Raw genomic sequence first — 17,391 nt, 5'->3', positions numbered from 1 at the left:
CCAGGGTATTTCTTACCTAGATGTGAGACCTATTCAAGTTGAAGCACTGTCGGGGGTTCTCAGAGTTTAGAGTTAGGGTTAATCCCATAGGAAACTTGAAATACAATTATTTTAGTTAAGTCATGTTTTACATCACTTGTTAGCCTAAATAAAATCACTATTTCTGAAGATGTTGTTTTTAACACTCTGGTATAGAGAAACACTTTTGATATCGAATGTGATTTTGCTTCAAATGTAATATGATGATGCAGTGCTACTCACACATTGTTGTGGGAGAGAGCTGGGTCTAGGGCTTGAGACCGTGGTTAGGGCTAGGGCTCAGTAACGGTTTATCGGGGTGTTGTAGCTGGAAGTCAGACTGCATCTAGATCCACTCCCTCCCTTAGGCTGGATTTGCACTCCACTAGGCGTGCGCCGTAACCACTTTGTGACTTTCACACGGAGGGCTCCACACTGAGTTTTGCTACTTGGAATGCTTGGTGGAGTGTAAACCCAGGCTTAAAGGTTCTCAAAGAAGGTCTCCCTTTCCAAAGACTGTCAATATTCTAGCGCTGGTTCAGTTTTATATAAATTGGGGGGTGAGGATGGGGATTGGTTTGGGATTTTTCATCACAGAAGTGACTGTCAAAGTCGTGCCAGTGTGTGCAGAGATAGTGCCGTCTGGACAGCAAACCAGCTTGTGGGGCACACTGTCAACGGCTTCGATTGTCTTTTCCCCCGAGGAACATTTCCCACTTTCTTTCTTTTACTCTCCCTCCACTTGTCATCGGTCTGCTTCCTTCAACCCGGGCAGCTCGTGTCAACGATGCTGCACCCACTAATTGGTCTATTAATTCTCTGTCGGTTAATATTTATTAAATGTACCTTCAACCCAGCTGAAGCAGTCGCTCCATATGGACAGGGCTAATTGGAAAATCAGGAAAACATGAGTGATAGAGTACTCTGTTTTTTTATTGCCAGAATGGAACTGTTTCACTGTTTTTGGGTGGCTGTTTTGTTCCACGAAGGATAACACAGACGTCCACACGTTTCTTTGCTGCCTGCAACCAATTCCCAGAAGTCAAATTATCCCACTCCAACTGGGTGACTCTGAAGTACTGGGGAAGTAATATTTGGACTAATCTTTTTAATTTGTGCCTATTCAGCCGTTGCCTCTCCTTGGCTGTAATCATTTTCCTCTGTATTAGTAAATGGATAAAAGCGAGCAAAAGGAGCGGCCACTGTCAAGGAAAAGAGATGTATTAAGTCCACTCGAAGTTCCTGCTGAGATTCGATTCTATATATGCCGACTGTATAAGACTTTTGGCTCAAATGAGGACAACTCACATTTCTATCCTTAATATTCTTCACCATGTTTTTTTCAGTGAAAGGGAAAGTGGATTTTCTTTTCGTATGGCGAAGGGAACCACATGCTAAAAACAACTAGATGTACTTCAGTCTCAAACCAGTTTCATTGCATGCTTTTTAAGTTCTATTCTCTTCAGGCAGAACACTACATGACCAAAAGTATGTGGACAGCTGCTCGTCGAACATCTCATTCCAAAATCATGGGCATTAATATGGAGTTGGTCCCCCTTTTGCTGCTAAACAGCCTCCACTCTTCTCGGATGTTGGGCGATTAGGCCTGGCTCGCAGTCGGCGTTCCAATTCATCCCAAAGGTGTTCGATGGGGTTGAGGTCAGGGCTTTGTGCAGACCAGTCAAGTTCTTCCACATCGATCTCAAAAAACCATTGATGTATGGACCTGGCTTTGTGCACAGGTGCATTGTCATGCTGAAAGAGGAAAGGGCCTTCCCCAAACTGTTGCCACAAAGTTGAAAGCACAGAATTGTCCAGAATGTCATTGTATGCTGTAGTGTTAAGATTTTCCTTCACCGGAACTAAGGGGCCTAGCCCGAACCATGAAGAATAGCCCCAGACCTTTATTCCTCCTCCACCAAACTTTACAGTTGGCACTATACATTGGGGCAGGTAGCGTTCTCCTGTCATCTGCCAAACCGGATTCGTCTGTCGGACTGCCAGATGGTGAAGTGTGATTCATCACTTCAGAAAACGCTTTTTCACTGCTCCAGACTCCAATGGCGGCTAGCTTTACACCACTCCAGTCGATGCTTGGCATTGCGCATGGTGATCTTAGGCTTGTGTGATGCTGCTTGGCCTTGGAAATCCATTTCATGAAGCTCCCGACAAACAGTTTTTGTGCTGATGTTTGGAACTTGGTTTGGAACTTGGTAGTGAGTGTTGCAACCAAGGACAGACCATTTTTACACGCTACGCACTTCAGCACTCGGCGGTCCCGTTCTGTGAGCTTGTGTGGCCTACCACTTAGCGGCTGAGCTGTTGTTGCTCCTAGACGTTTCCACTTCACATTAACAACACTTACAGTTGACCGGGGCAGCTCTAGCAGGGCAGAAATTTGATAAACTGACTTGTTGGAAAGGTGGCATCCTATGATGGTGGGTGCCACATTAAAAGTCACTGAAAGTCTTCACTAAGGCCATTCTACTGCCAATGTCTGTCTCTGGAGATTGCATGGCTGTGAGCTTGATTTTATTCACCTGTCAGCAAAGCCGAATCCACTAATTCAAGAGGTTTCCACATACTTTTTGTTGTATATAGTGTATGTGAATACACTGACAGGTGACGACTAGTGCTTGAGGGTCTATAATGTCTACTCTGCTTAGTAAGTCCACATGGCTGACTCTGACATGTGTGCGTGTGGTGGAATATGATGAAGTTGCCCCTAGATGCTAATCTTAGGTTTAAGTTAGGGCTTTGATGTTTAAGGATTTGGGAAGGATAAACTAATTCCAAACAGGCAGCCCCTACCTGAAGCCTGTGCTTGTTGTGTTGCGTGTCTCACCTCTACAGGTTCTCGCTGACGCCGTCTCTCGCCTGGTGGTGGACAAGTTCAGCGAGCTGACGGACAACTTCACCTCGCCCCACGCGCGACGGAAAGTCCTGGCGGGAGTCGTCATGACAACAGGTACGCTTTGTTACTCCGCCAAATGGGAAAACTTAACGTTCTCCACCCTCGGAGCGTTGCTGTTGCCGAAGAGTACACCACTAGATTTGTACAGACCATAAAACCCCAGCCATACTGTCTACAGGAGGCTAATGTGTGTAGATGGGAGGAAATTCATCTTCTTAGCACCACCTGTCAATCTGGGTGCATATCAAAATCTTCCTTTTGAGGGGTCCATGTCCATGACTGATGCTGCTGTTTATCATTGGCTATGTAAGCCTAATTTTCTCCATACAATTTACAAAAATGTAATTTCACAAGTACACACATGCACATATTTCTAAAAACCTACATGTCCCTTATCAAAAATACAATAAAATGTCAATGAAATGGAATAATGATAAACAATAAATACAAATGGATTTTATTGAATGTAAAGGTGAATTTTGAACCTCTCTGATCCCCACCCCCAGGCACAGACGTGAAAGAGGCCCAAGTGATCTGCGTCTCCACGGGCACCAAGTGCATCAACGGCGAGTACATGAGCGACCGCGGCCTGGCACTCAACGACTGCCACGCAGAGATTATCGCCCGCCGCTCCCTCATCCGGTACCTCTACGCCCAGCTGGAGCACTTCCTAAGGTGAGAAGTTAGGCCATTGAAAACACAAACACACAAAATGGCTCCCATTTTGATTAGAGTTTGTTTGTTGAAGCCTTCAGTGGGTCAGTGAAGTTCTAGTAAAAGTTGAATTTGTATTTAGTCGTAAAATTGAGTTCACTGTTGCAATGTTGCTTCAATTGCAGCATGGCATTCCTTTTTTGTTCTTGTTTCAGCTGATTCTTTTAGTTGTTTTTTTATTTTCTGTGACATTTGGAGCCACTGCCAACACTTTACACCCCCCCCCCCTTTCACCCTCTGTCACCTAGCAACAACAAAGAGGAGCAGCAGAAGTCCATATTCATGCGCTGTGACAAGCGTGGCTACCGGCTAAAGGACAACGTGCAGTTCCACCTCTACATCAGCACCTCGCCCTGCGGCGACGCACGCATCTTCTCGCCGCATGAGGCCGGCATGGAAGGTATGAGGCGCACCCTCCTCCCCGCTTACCTGTGACAGTAGTAGATGTTACCAAACCTCTTGCTGACCCTTCTGTGCCACAATGTACAACGACGGCATGATTCCTGCCTTCTTCATCAGGTGCATATGTCTGGCTATCCAGCACCTGCGCAATGCTTTTTTTTTTCGATGTGAATGCGTTCTGCCCTTAAGTTTATATGAAGCCTAATTATCTTCTACTCATTGATACATTTGTGATACTCCGTCACATAAACACTAAACACGGAGCAGCATTTCCGACCTTACGCTTCTTGTTCTTAACCGAATGCAATTCGCTGAACTATCTTTTAAATGCAAGGCTTATTGTGATTCACTCATTGATTCCATACGACTGTAAGCTTATAATGCCAATGCCTTAAATTCTGATCGTGTACATATAGGGCCGTCCCATTAGTTTTGGTGGCATGCCATCTTTAGTGACCTTGTCCCATGTGACAGCCAGACTCAATCAACCCCGCACGTCAGCTCAGTCTCCATTCCCCTCACTTAGCTGGCCCGACACATTTTTTTATTTAATCTTACGCTCGTTGAGAATTCCATATCGGAGCTTGTTTATTTTATTCAATTAACTCCTGTATGTTTTCCTCTTATGCCTGGTTTAATTTAATTAGAATTTCATTTCGGATGTCCAAATGCGCGTTACAAACCCATTTCAACAAGTCTATTAATTAGGTGGTCTTTGTCCATGTTTGCTCTCTCTCGCCCTCTCTCTCTCTCTCTCTCTCTCTCTCTCTCTCTCTCGCTCTCTGATTACTCACCCCCTTTATATGTCACATATAAATGCTTCTGTCACATTGTTTCCCGGCATATGCAAAAACACAAAAGGAAATACCCTTGTACAATTAGTCAGTGGATTGATTAGGCCTGTTAGCCTTTTGAATTACTTTCCAACATGTAGAAATGCTGTGATTAATACAATGAAGTTGTATTTAAAGTTATTGTCTTTTGTATCCTTTGCACTGTCGAGATGATTTGGTGTCACATGCCCTAGAAGACCACAATGGAAACAAGTATCTTGACTTTTTTGTGTATGTATCCTCAACAATTTTGGTATATGTATCTTTTGCCTGGTGTAATATTTTATGTATTTTAAATTGTCAAATAAAATAATATAAAATCTACTGTGTTAAGAGTGTACAGGCGGCCAGGATTGCTTATATATTGCCTGGTACTGATCATCAATGGCTTATTGACCGCATTCTTGAAAATTTTGATTTTATGTGATACATTTGAAAGAAAATACAGAAACTGACAGAAACTGGTTTAGGGTTAATCCATTCAGCCATCTGTCTTTTCCTTGTCCCCGTCCCACAGACCAAGGAGACCGCCACCCCAACCGGAAGGCACGGGGCCAGCTGAGGACCAAGATAGAGTCTGGGGAGGGGACCATCCCTGTGAGGACCAGCAACACCATCCAGACATGGGATGGGGTGCTGCAGGGAGAGAGGCTGCTCACCATGTCCTGCAGTGACAAGATCGCAAGGTAACATGACCTTGTGTCCCCTTTTGGTATCCTTTTCACCACATATCCTCCTCCAAAGCCAGCAAGATTGTGAGACACCATGTAAAAGTAGGTGGTTCAGTTTGTTTCAATTCAACAATTTAATTGGACATTAAACAGAGTTTATATGAATTTGACTCAAATTCTTGCCCATTATTTGCACTTGGAAGTGCAAATCCTTACAGTCAGTAAGCTGTTGTGGTGGTAGACACAGCTATAGTATATAACCAGAGTTAGGCTATTGGTGTCTGTGTTAAGGTGTCCGTTAGGTTGATATTAGTGCAGGTTGCGGATTCACCCATAAAGCTACGGTGGTGTCTGCCAATGTGTGCCGTGGTAATGTCACGGAAATAGACAGATAAAGAGGTGTCAAGACTTATGAGACACACACACACACACACAGACAGACAAGCTCACACACAAACACTCTGTCTTCCTTCAGTGTGCTGTGACAGCGGGCTCTGGCATATCTACCCGCTACCACAAAGAACTTCACCTACACACACAATAACACACACACACACACACACACCAACACAAGCAAACATATGCACATACACACATATCATGCATTGATGTAGAGTATCTATCAGTCACTTCCACCCATATAGCAGACTCAGCGTTGCCTCTTTAATGCATATGAATCACTGATGTATATTAACCCTGTATTGCTGATTCTATGTATTGGCCAGTGAGAGGCTTTGAAGCGACTCCCCAGAAGAAGCTGGGTCATTTCTAGATCGCATACAGCTTTTGTCAAATGTTGAATTATTTTTTGTATTTTAGATAACCCTAACCCTTTTCCTAACGTTAACCTAATTATCCTTACCTGCTACGTTAATTCTCCTAACCTTCTCTGTAAGTTCTCCGAAACCTGCTACGAAAAGTCAATTTTGACAAAAGCTGTAACCCTTCTAGACAAAACCAAGAAGCAGGTTTTGAATGGAATTCTACAGTATTTCAATTACATTTTTCAAGGACAAAATTACAGGTATTTAAGTATGTTTTTGTTGTAGTAGAGACAGTAACCTTAGTAAATCAAATCAAATCAAATTTATTTATATAGCCCTTCGTACATCAGCTGATATCTCAAAGTGCTGTACAGAAACCCAGCCTAAAACCCCAAACAGCAAGCAATGCATGTGAAAGAAGCACGGTGGCTAGGAAAAACTCCCTAGGAAAAACTCCCTAGAAAGGCCAAAAACCTAGGAAGAAACCTAGAGAGGAACCAGGCTATGAGGGGTGGCCAGTCCTCTTCTGGCTGTGCAGGGTGGATATTATACTTTCAACAAATTATACTTTAAGGAAAATATTTATGTATTTCTTAATCTTTTATTTTTATGTTTAGCTCACATAATAGAATTATGCATTAAGGTGTCTGTAATAGAATAAATGCGGCAAAAACAAATGTTACATTAATAAATGCATTTCTATAGCTTCCAAAATCTTTTTGCAACAGTGGGGAAGTGCCAAGATGGAGGGCCTATTCAAGGGTTTTTCTTTATTTTTACTATTTTCTACATTGTAGAATAATAGTGAAGACATCACAACTATGAAATAACACAAATGGAATCATGTAGTAACCAAAAATGTTTTTAACAAATCAAAATATATTTTATATTTGAGGTTCTTCGAACACTTTGCCTTGATGACAGCTTTTCACACTCTTGGCATTCTCTCAACCAGCTTCATGAAGAATGCTTTTCCAACAGTCTTGAAGGAGTTCCCACATGTGCTGAGCACTTGTTGGCTGCTTTTCCTTCTCTCTGCGGTCCTAACTCATCCCAAACCACAGTCACCCAACCTCAATTAGGTTGAGGTCGGCTAACTGTGGAGTCCAGGTCATCTGATGCAGCACTCCATCACTCTTTCTTCGTCAAATAGGGCTCCCGAGTGGCGCAGCGGTCTAAGGCACTGGATCTCAGTGCTAGAGGCGTCACTACAGATACCCTGGTTCGAATCCAGGCTGTATCACAACCGGCCGTGATTGGGAGTCCCATAGGGCTGCGAACAATTGGCCCAGCATCGTCCGGGTTTGGCCGGTGTAGGTCGTCATTGTAAATAAGAATTTTTTCTGAACTGACTTGCCTAGTGAAATAAAAAAAAAAAATTAAAAAAAAGCCCTTACACAGCCTGGAGTTGTGTTTTGGGTCATTGTCCTGTTGAAAAACAAATGATAGTCCCACTAAGCGCAAACCAGATGGGATGGCGTATCGCCGCAGAATGCTGTGGTAGCCATGCTGGTAAAGTGTGCCTTGAATTCTAAATAAATCCCTGACAGTGTCACCAGCAAAGCCCCCTCACACCATCATACCTCCTCCTCCATGTTTCACGGTGGGAACGACACATGCGTAGATCATCCGTTCACCTACTCTGCGTCTCACAAACACATGGTGGTTGGAACCAAAAATCTCAAAGTTGGACACATCAGACCAAAGGACAGATTTCCACCAGTCTAATGTCCATTGCTCGTGTTTCTTGGCCAAAGCAAGTCTCTTCTTCTTATTGGTGTCCTTTAGTAGTGGTTTCTTTGCAGCAATTCGTGAAGGCCTGATTCACGCAGTCTTCTCTGAACAGTTGATGTTGAGATGTGTCTGTTACTCTAACTCTTTATTTGGGCTGCAATCTGAGGCTGGTAACTCTAATGAACTTATCCTCTGCAGCAGGTAACTCTGGGTCTTCCTTTCCTGTGGCGGTCCTCATGAGAACCAGTTTCATCATAGCGCATGATGGTTTTTGCGACTGCACTTGAAACTTTCAAAGTTGACTGACCTTCATGTTTTAAAGTTATGATGGACTGTCATTTCTCTTTGCTTATTTGAACTGTTCTTTCTATAATATGGACTTGGTCTTTTACCAAATAGGGCTATCATCTGTATACCACCTCTACCATGTCACAACACAACTGATTGCCTCAAACACATTAAGATGGAAAGAAATTCCACAAATTGACTTTTAACAAGGCATACCTGTTAATTGAAATGCATTCCAGGTGACTACTGTACCTCATGAAGCTGGTTGAGAGAATGCCAAGAGTGTGCAAAGCTGTCATCAAGGCAAAGGGTGGCTACTTTGAAGAATCTCAAATATTAAATATATTTGTATTTGTTTAACACTTTTTTGGTTACTACATGATTCCATATGTGTTATTTAATAGTTTTGATGTCTTCACTATTATTCTACAATACAAAACAAATTATAAAGAAAGAAAAACCCTGGCATGATTAAGTGTGTCCAAACTTGACTGATACTGTAGATGATAGCACTTAGTTTCTAGTAATCCTGTGTATCCCACTTTGTTCAGGCCCAGTCTTATTTGATTCAGGCTATATCAGGGGCAGCTGAATTGATGGGGTCCAACCCAGGTGTTTTTGCAGTCAGCCCACAACCCTGCTCACTGTCCACAGTCAAGGCACAGCTATCTATCCCTCCCCGTTAATGTACGACGCAATCTACTCCATAACTCTCCCTCCTAGTCCTTTCCTCCAATGTTTTTGAGCAAGCATTAATGGCATTGCTATTATACTATGTAAATCTAAAAGTCAAAAGAAAACGAGATGACAGTATACAGGTAGCATGCACACCCTACCAGTCCAGTGTTTAATTGCTATATTGTAATTACTTCGCCACCATGGCCTATTTATTGCCTTACCTCTCTTATCCTACCTCCTTTGCACATGCTGTTTATAGATTGTTCTACTGTATTATTGACTGTATGTTTGTTTATTCCGTGTGTAACTCTGTGTTGTTGTATGTGTCGAACTGGTTTGCTTAATCTTGGCCAGGTCGCAGTTGCAAATGAGAACTTGTTCTCAACTAGCGTACCTGGTTAAAGGTGGAAAAAAATAGGGGAAAAGTGCACTAACGGCTAACCTAGCTCATAGCCCGATTAGAGCAAGGCATAGAAAGTGTCACCACTTTACAGCACAGAACAGACTATCCTCCATTTGTTCTCTACACAACAGGTCCTCTCCTAACCTAACCATTGCAACAAAATGGTGAGGGGGGAAAAAAATGCCCCTCCTGCCATCTCTTCCTGTATGAATGATTAATGACTCAGCGATGGCTATTTATCTAAATGCACTAGCGTTGTTTGACTTAGCCCTGCAATTTCAGTGTTTTTTACACCTTTCTCCTTGGATTACATGGCCTGCCCAGCGGCGCTAAGGTACAAGATGGAGGTCTGGTTTACGGCTCCTTCCCTCCTGTTCCTGGCTCATTAGAAGTGTTACTCTCCAGAGTTGCTTTTTCTTTGATAAAGCAGCTGATTATGAAGGCCCTCAAAAGCCCCAATCACTTGAGCTTTATCGCCACTCTCCCTTCAGAACACTCAAGTGTGTGCGTGTGGTGCGTTGGTGGGGTGTGTGTGTGTGTGTGTGTGTGTGTGTGTGTGTGTGTGTGTGTGTGTGTGTGTGTGTGTGTGTGTGTGTGTGTGTGTGTGTGCGCGCATGCATGCATGTTTTTGGAAAAGAGCAGTGGTATGTTTTTTGATTGTGCGCCCCAGAGCCTCCATGGCCACTGAGTTTAGCTTCTATCATAAGGGGCAAAATCACGTAAATCAAATAAGGTGGGTGGGTGGAGGGACTGAACAACAGTAATGATACAGTCCAACTATCAACCCCCCCGTTGCATATGGAAGACGTCCCTGCCGGGGGCTACTGGAAAACGAGTGGTCTCCTAGACTCATGTCTGACTGCGATTCTAGTCGGTGGCTTAATTTCACACACTCTCACACACACACTGCCTCGGGTCAGAAGGAGACAGGAGCGGCAGTTATCAAAGCTGTTTGTCAGGGTCTTGTTTCTGTCATCTGGTAATGGTCTGCCTTGTGTGTGTCCTTTTCGAAGTTGTCGCTCTCCAAGGCAATTGGTATAGCTTCATAGAGCATGTGGAAGGAAATGTATGGGAAAGATGGGACGGCTAATGTAACAACATAGAATGTAGGGGGAAATAAATGGAATTGGATCGTTCCGAGTCGGAGCAGCCATTCCTGTGTGTGTGTGTGTGTGTGTGTGTGTGTGTGTGTGTGTGTGTGTGTGTGTGTGTGTGTGTGTGTGCGCGCGTGTGTGTGTATGCGCGTTTGTGTGTGAGTACGTTTTTGTGTCTTTATGCGTGCGCACTTGTATGTACGCGTGTGTGTAAGTGTGTGTGTCTGTACTTATGCGTGTGTGTCCCTCTGCTGCAGATGGAACGTGCTGGGCATCCAGGGCTCTCTGATGAGCTACTTCACGGAGCCCATCTACTTCTCCAGCATCATCCTGGGCAGCCTGTACCACGCCGACCACCTCTCCCGGGCTATGTACCAGCGCATTGCCGACATCGAGGACCTGCCCCAACAGTTCAGCCTCAACAGGCCTCTACTGAGCGGTCAGTACCCTCACCTTTAAACCTCCACTCCTTTACTTCTTTGCCCCCCCCCCCCGATACTCTAGCGTCTAGACTCTCATGCGTTCCGGGTCAAGTTCATTTTGGGGGACGCAACAGAACATGTTTTAAAATGTTTTGCAACAGAAAACAAAAATGAGTCTAAGGTAGTCCCTTCCTGTTTCAGTCCCTACCCGTTTTCACCCGTTTGGTGCTTAATGACCATGACACGGGCGTAGACTCTCATGCCAAGGAACACACACGCTAGACTAACTGAAGTACCACCGCATGCACATTCAAACACTCCGATACTTTCAACACTTTGCTTAGGTGGCTAGGAGGAGGCTAGTTGGCCTCTTGTCTGTTTCCTCACGCTTTCTCTGTGAAGACCAATGCAACCGGACACTGTGACTCCATGGGCAAACCCACAGTAGGCACAAGGGTAAACACCAATCATGTATAAATGTCTACGGTAAATACCCAGCAGGACCATGGGTAATCACATAGATAGGTCTCCTACCGTAGTCTTATTGAAACACTGCAGTTGTCATCTGAGGTGACATTTACTTACCCTTCCTGTGTGAATTTGGATAACTTGATGCCCTTTGTGCCAAATCGGTGGAATCCATGCAACCATTTGTTATAAGGTCAGATCTGTTTAGATACTCTCACAATGTTTATTCGACTCCAGGCTTTTTCTTTGTGATATTTCATTATATATTCCTTTGTCAAGTTGTTTTGTGGCATTTGGAACCGGCTATGCGTTCTACAGCACATACAGCTAAAATAATTTGCATTCCCCCTTCCATCCCACTGTCCAAACCACCTCCTACACCTGTTGTCAGGGTAGGGGCTAAGGCAGGGTGAGGGCTACCTAGTAACAGCATATTGTCCTTTATTTTCCATTGCACAGCGCTTTGAAATGTTTTGCTACGGTGTGCCTGAATGAACGTGGCCCTGATCTCCCTCCAGATCTCACACAATGCAATAGCCGTCCCAACTGGTGCGCTCAACTTCCTTCTCGCCTACCTTACCCCCTCTCCTCTTCCTCCTCCTCTCTGTCCCCTCCGATGACTCCCTGAACTGCAGGTAAAGAGATAATGGGAGGGTTATTAACTTTTTTTCCGCTTTAGGGAGTTTTGCCGTGAAGGAGCTTTGCGCTGTGGACGCTCAGCATTTAGCCCTTTTAAATCATAATCCCCCAGCCAGGCAGCCCAGTGCACTGCAGAAGAGAAAGGAACCGAGGCGTTTAACACCCTCCGCTGAAAGAAGGATTTATGCCTCCAATCTATCTTCTCTCTAGGCCCCTGCTTGGAGGAGCACATGTACTGTAATAGAGGCTTTATCCCAAACACACTCGGTGGACATTGCAGCATCATGTTTTGATGGGTATTTTTTTAACGCTATCTCTGACAGATGCTGCTAGGACAAGGACTGTACAAAGACTTGCGACTTTGACCCGTCGTGCCCTCGCTTGTGGAGCAAAGGCTCGAGTTAACCACGATGAGAAGCCTTCACCAAAACCTGAAGAGTCATATGTTTTCTTTCAGAGCGAATGCCTTGCTCTCAGAAGGATAAAGCGGGCATGAGTCACATTTGCGGTTGGTTAGACTTGCTTGCTTGCTTTTAGAAAGGGGGGTTAACTTTCAGAGTTAATGCCTGGGCTCGTCATTGAATCCCATTGGCTCAGATTTGCGTGCTCACTGTTAGAAGGCAGAGTTAGAGCTGCTGAGTGAAATGGCTATCTGTGATTCCAGGCATCAGCAACGCAGAGGCGAGGCAGCCGGGCAAGGCGCCCAACTTCAGCGTGAACTGGGCGGTGGGCGACCAGGCGCTGGAGGTCATCAACGCCACCACGGGCAAAGACGACATGGGGCGCGCCTCGCGCCTCTGCAAGCACGCCCTCTACAGCCGCTTTATTCGCCTGCACTCCAAGGTACGGAATGGTTCGACACACACACACACACACCACAATGGCTCTCCTTGAATTAGTGTTTATGACTATCAACACTACTCACAGAGGATGTGGGCAGCACAACACATTAAGACCAGCTAAAGCACAGATCAAGTGGTTGTACGTTTATGCACTGTACAAGTTGCTCCTCAACATCCTATTCAAAGTAGTCTTCTGCTTATCTCGACATCTGTTTTGCTCCCCTCCCCACGCCAGTTGTCATCCACACTGAGGATCAAGGTGTCCAAGCCCAGCTCGTACCACGACGCCAAGGAGGCGGCGGTAGAGTACCACAACGCCAAGCAGACGCTGATCAAGGTCTTCCACAAGTCGGGCCTGGGGGCCTGGGTGAAGAAGCCCATCGAGCAGGACCAGTTCTCCCTCAACTCCTGATCGGGCGATTAGGGGGGAACCTCTTCACTCAACCCACCGCACCCCAACCCCCCCTCTCTAGACCTGAGAGAGGCTCTTCGAAACTACCAGCCACTGAGACTTCAAGTGTGTGTGTGTGTGTGTGCGTACATGCGTGTGTGTGAGAAATAATGCACGTGGTTCTGGCCACCTCCCTCCGCTCTCATTCCTCATCGCTGTGACGTCATCACTTGCTGTGTCTGTTTGTTTTAAACCAACTAAAATTCAAATACCTTTTTATGTCCTTATGGAAATAAAAATGTATCGTATTTTAAACTGGAATCCTTTTTAGTCGTTTTTTGTTGTTGTTGTTGTAAGACTTTACATGAGGTTGTCCATATACCATGTAGTTACTATGTAAGTACTTCTGTAACTAGAATGTACAATGATTGGCCGGATTCCATTTCAGTTAAATGTAATTACACTAGGAAGCCCAAATGCCGTATGACTTCATGGTGTATTTTTTTACGTATTGTGAGATTTGACCTTTTCCTTTCCAATTTTATTACATTCTTGCCCCTGTATTAAATGCACATAGGACATGATGCTAAATACTCATCCAAAATGGTGGTTACAGTCATTGAATCATCACTCATTTGAAATATTCTCTTGTGAACATTTTACGCTTATTTATTTGATGACGTTGTTGGTCATTGAAACCATTCCCATTCCTATTCCATACTTGAACAGGGGCCCTGGTGAAGGCTGTCGATGATTCCCCTCGAGTCCTTTGGCCTAGGGAGTTTAGGGGATTGCACGTTTTTTTCTTATTGACTTAAGCCATGGCTTTGCATGGGAACTGTCTCCGAGGTCTGCAGAGCTGATTTGGTAGGGAACCACCAGGATCTCCTCGAGTGAATTTTGAATGCCAGCATCTTATTTCTGCACAGGCAGCTTCAAATCATTTTTCTCTCTTTGTATGTGTTTGTTTTTGGGGAGGGAGGGGCTTTGTTTTTAGAATTGCAACTTTTTGTTTTTGAGGATTGAAGGATTACACTGCAACTGATAATGACAGGAATGAAGTCTTTCCATCAATGACACTGCATAGGAGCTACATTACACCTTCATAAGCATGAGCCTCATGGACATTATGCATCCATGCCCTGGGCATTTATAAATGCTTATGTTAACAACCTCAGTTTGATATGTCATGGTCATGCTACACAACATAACATGACATAACACATCTTGTGTCAATCTGGGGTTGTTATGAAGGTGTAAAGTAGTCCATATGTCATTCATAGAGAGCTGGGAAGAGCGTATGTCATCATTTAAATACCTTTTAAAGGCCCAATGCAGCCGTTTTTATATCAATATCAAATCATTTCTGGGTAACAATTAAGTACCTTACTGTAAAGATTTCCATCAAAATGGGCAAAAATGTATTTTTAACAAAAAGCAAGAATTTTGTTGGACTGTCTGGAGTAAACTAGTTGTTATTGGCAGAGAGGTTTGGAACTTTCTTTGTTATTGGTCTATTAACCAATTTACAGCATGGTGATGTCACCATGGAAAGCCGAAACTCCCGCCCATGCAAACCTGCTGATTAAAAAGTACTGTGTAGATTGTATTTTCAACCAGCAACTATCAGGAAATAACACTGATCAACATTTTTTCACACTTTTCTAGTGTTAGTTTAATCAGTTGTTGTACAAAATGATATAAAACACAGGAAAAACTGCACTGGGCCTTTAAAGGCAACACGAATGCTGATTGCTCATTGTGTGAGTAAACTTCCAAGGGAACACAAAGAAACGCATGAGAGTTTTTACAAAGTTGAGTTTGGTACCACCCACCCACCAAATGACCAATCTGTGTATGCTCGCTCCAAGTCCTATTGGTCCATATACCTGGGACTCCTATAAGCCCTCTTCTCCACTGTCTGCCGTGTGCTAATCTTTTCTATTTCAACTATTTCTACAACATGATAAACTCTGGATGCCAGTAATGACAACTCGCTACTGTATTACCTGTGTGTTCTCTCTTATAGACTGGTCATATACCTGAATTATCAGCATTGTACATTTGTTTATTATTGAACGTTGTGCGTTGCACTTGATGGCCAGTGACAAACCACAATTTGAACCGACACGCTGCAAAGGAATTGATATGAGATATTCTTTACTTAGTGTATTTTTATATCCAATATATTTGGTTCAAAACAGCAGGGGAAGGTGTTTTGGTTTGAGTCCCAGCATTGTGTGTGTTGTGTGTATGTCTAGAGTGAGGTGAGTGTGTGTGTGCGTGTATATGTGTGTGCGCATGACACAGCTCGATAAACGTCATAACAGGATATTGGGGATTGCTGTGGAATCTTCACCAAAGAGTATGTCCTTGTGTTTCCCCACAATTTTCTTTTGAGCAACAAAATACAAATTGGGGAATTATTTTTTTAACACCTGTGTTTCTCACACACAAATTGCCGATTTTAAAATATTACAATGTTTTAGTTATTGTACTTTCATTTTACCAATTTTATTTTATTTGTATAAAACGATGGGTTTGTGTTCTGTTGTATTCCAGCTTTGTGATGGAATCTTACTTGTCGGGATCTTTCAGTATTTCTGTAGCTGTTGATTACCAAGGTGTAAATATTGTGAACCTCTCTGATGTTATATTGCTGTGGAATGATGGGGATAGGATTAATACTGGTTAAAAATGTGATGCCTGTGCAACTATTCTTCCTTCGCTGTCTAGTTCTTGTTTCCCCCCCCAGGAAACCACTGGGATGTATTTGATTTGTTTTTGTCCTTTACTTAGAACTCTTTTTTTTTCTTTCTATTTTTTTTTAAAGCTAGTCAGGTTCTTTCACTGCAACGGCCAGAGATTTGCTAGTCATTGTAGAGCAAAAGTCAAATGTCCTTTGTTGCTGTGTCCTTGTGATACAAATGTATGTTCTGAATCATGTACGTCCCCCTATCCCCACCGACAGAGGGGGAATCATGCCACGATGCAGGCCTCAGCCAAGAGAACTGGATCAAGGTCACAAGCAATATAACCCCCAACGTCCCTTTTAATGAGGCCCAACCAGGAACGGGAGCAAAAATAATGGCTCCCCCCCTCTGTTTCCCCCCCTTGTCGTAATCTCTTTATAAACTGACTATCTGAAACTTTCTTTAAAGACTGCCTGCTTCTCTATAGTATGATCCTTATTTTTTTTGACTGCACTAAAGATGTCAATCGATGATGTCATGACACAAACCGTCCCCCAAAATGGACAGGTCGAAACTATTTCCAAGAAACTGAACTGCAACCCTATAGCCTAGTGGTCCCAGTGGTCTATAGTCCCCAGTCGTTTGGTCAAGACGGTCGGCCGCCCTGACCGCGTTGTGATTGGTGACTGTTAGTGGTCCACTCCGGTGGTCAGAGAACTCCTCCTCACCCCACGTCCGCTGTGCAATCTCTACCCGGACCACCATCTTGCATGTGCTCCCACTCTGAAGCTGCACCTAAAGCATGACGACATACTTTTAAATGACTCGTATGTAGAAAAAACGGATAAATAGATATATTAAAATGAGCAAAAAAAAATAAAGAAGACCATAGTTTACTTTCTTTCGCAGAAGTTGTGTCATTCTTTGCGACGTGTGTGTGTGGTTGTATACTGTTGTTGTGCGGAACATATTGAGCCCATGAAACACACAGACTCCTTATCAGCAAGCAGCCTCCCATCTAACCCTTATCTTTCTGCACCATCCCACACTGAGAAGAAACCACACCAGATCTAAAACAAGCTCTATATTTTCAAATAGAACATTGAAAAGAGAGATGGTATTGTTAGATGTTACTCTGTAGTCAGTCAGTCTGTCAATCTCAACGTTCAACAGGATTAGTGGACATGGGCTTTCCTTCCACTTTCATGTTTTACCTACAAATAGCTCTGGAGGTAAGGCAAGGCCATCAAAAGGTGATGCTGAGTCGACTAGGTGTGTATGATGTCTGTCTGTCTCTGACTGTGTGTGTGTGTGTGTGTGTGTGTGTGTGTGTGTGTGTGTGTGTGTGTGTGTGTGTGTGTGTGTGTGTGTGTGTGTGTGTGTTCGACCTTGAAGCCCCTGCAGTGGACGGTGGAGATGCTAA

The 17,391-nt window shown here is 43.9% G+C and overlaps 1 protein-coding gene across 6 annotated transcripts in view; it reads left to right on the top strand.

Annotated features, from left to right (window-relative positions):
- adarb1b (adenosine deaminase RNA specific B1b) overlaps positions 1–16,869 on the top strand; it is a 187,878-nt gene extending 171,009 nt beyond the window's left edge. For 4 of the 6 annotated variants that reach the window (XM_045704425.1, XM_014164287.2, XM_045704426.1 and 1 more), the window contains 7 exons: positions 2,872–2,986; positions 3,439–3,607; positions 3,895–4,046; positions 5,399–5,567; positions 10,771–10,952; positions 12,707–12,885; positions 13,120–16,869. In XM_045704425.1, the coding sequence (XP_045560381.1) occupies positions 2,872–2,986; positions 3,439–3,607; positions 3,895–4,046; positions 5,399–5,567; positions 10,771–10,952; positions 12,707–12,885; positions 13,120–13,296 (1,143 nt within the window). In that variant the 3' untranslated portion in view covers positions 13,297–16,869. The remainder of the gene's footprint in view (positions 1–2,871; positions 2,987–3,438; positions 3,608–3,894; positions 4,047–5,398; positions 5,568–10,770; positions 10,953–12,706; positions 12,886–13,119) is intronic. The other 2 variants (XM_014164286.2, XM_014164285.2) reach the window with 2 other exon arrangements.
- Positions 16,870–17,391: the final 522 nt, after the last annotated feature.

Source organism: Salmo salar, chromosome ssa21, assembly GCF_905237065.1.
Source record: "Salmo salar chromosome ssa21, Ssal_v3.1, whole genome shotgun sequence".
In the NCBI taxonomy this organism is placed as follows: Eukaryota; Metazoa; Chordata; class Actinopteri; order Salmoniformes; family Salmonidae; genus Salmo; species Salmo salar.
This window is presented reverse-complemented; position numbering and strand designations above follow the sequence as displayed.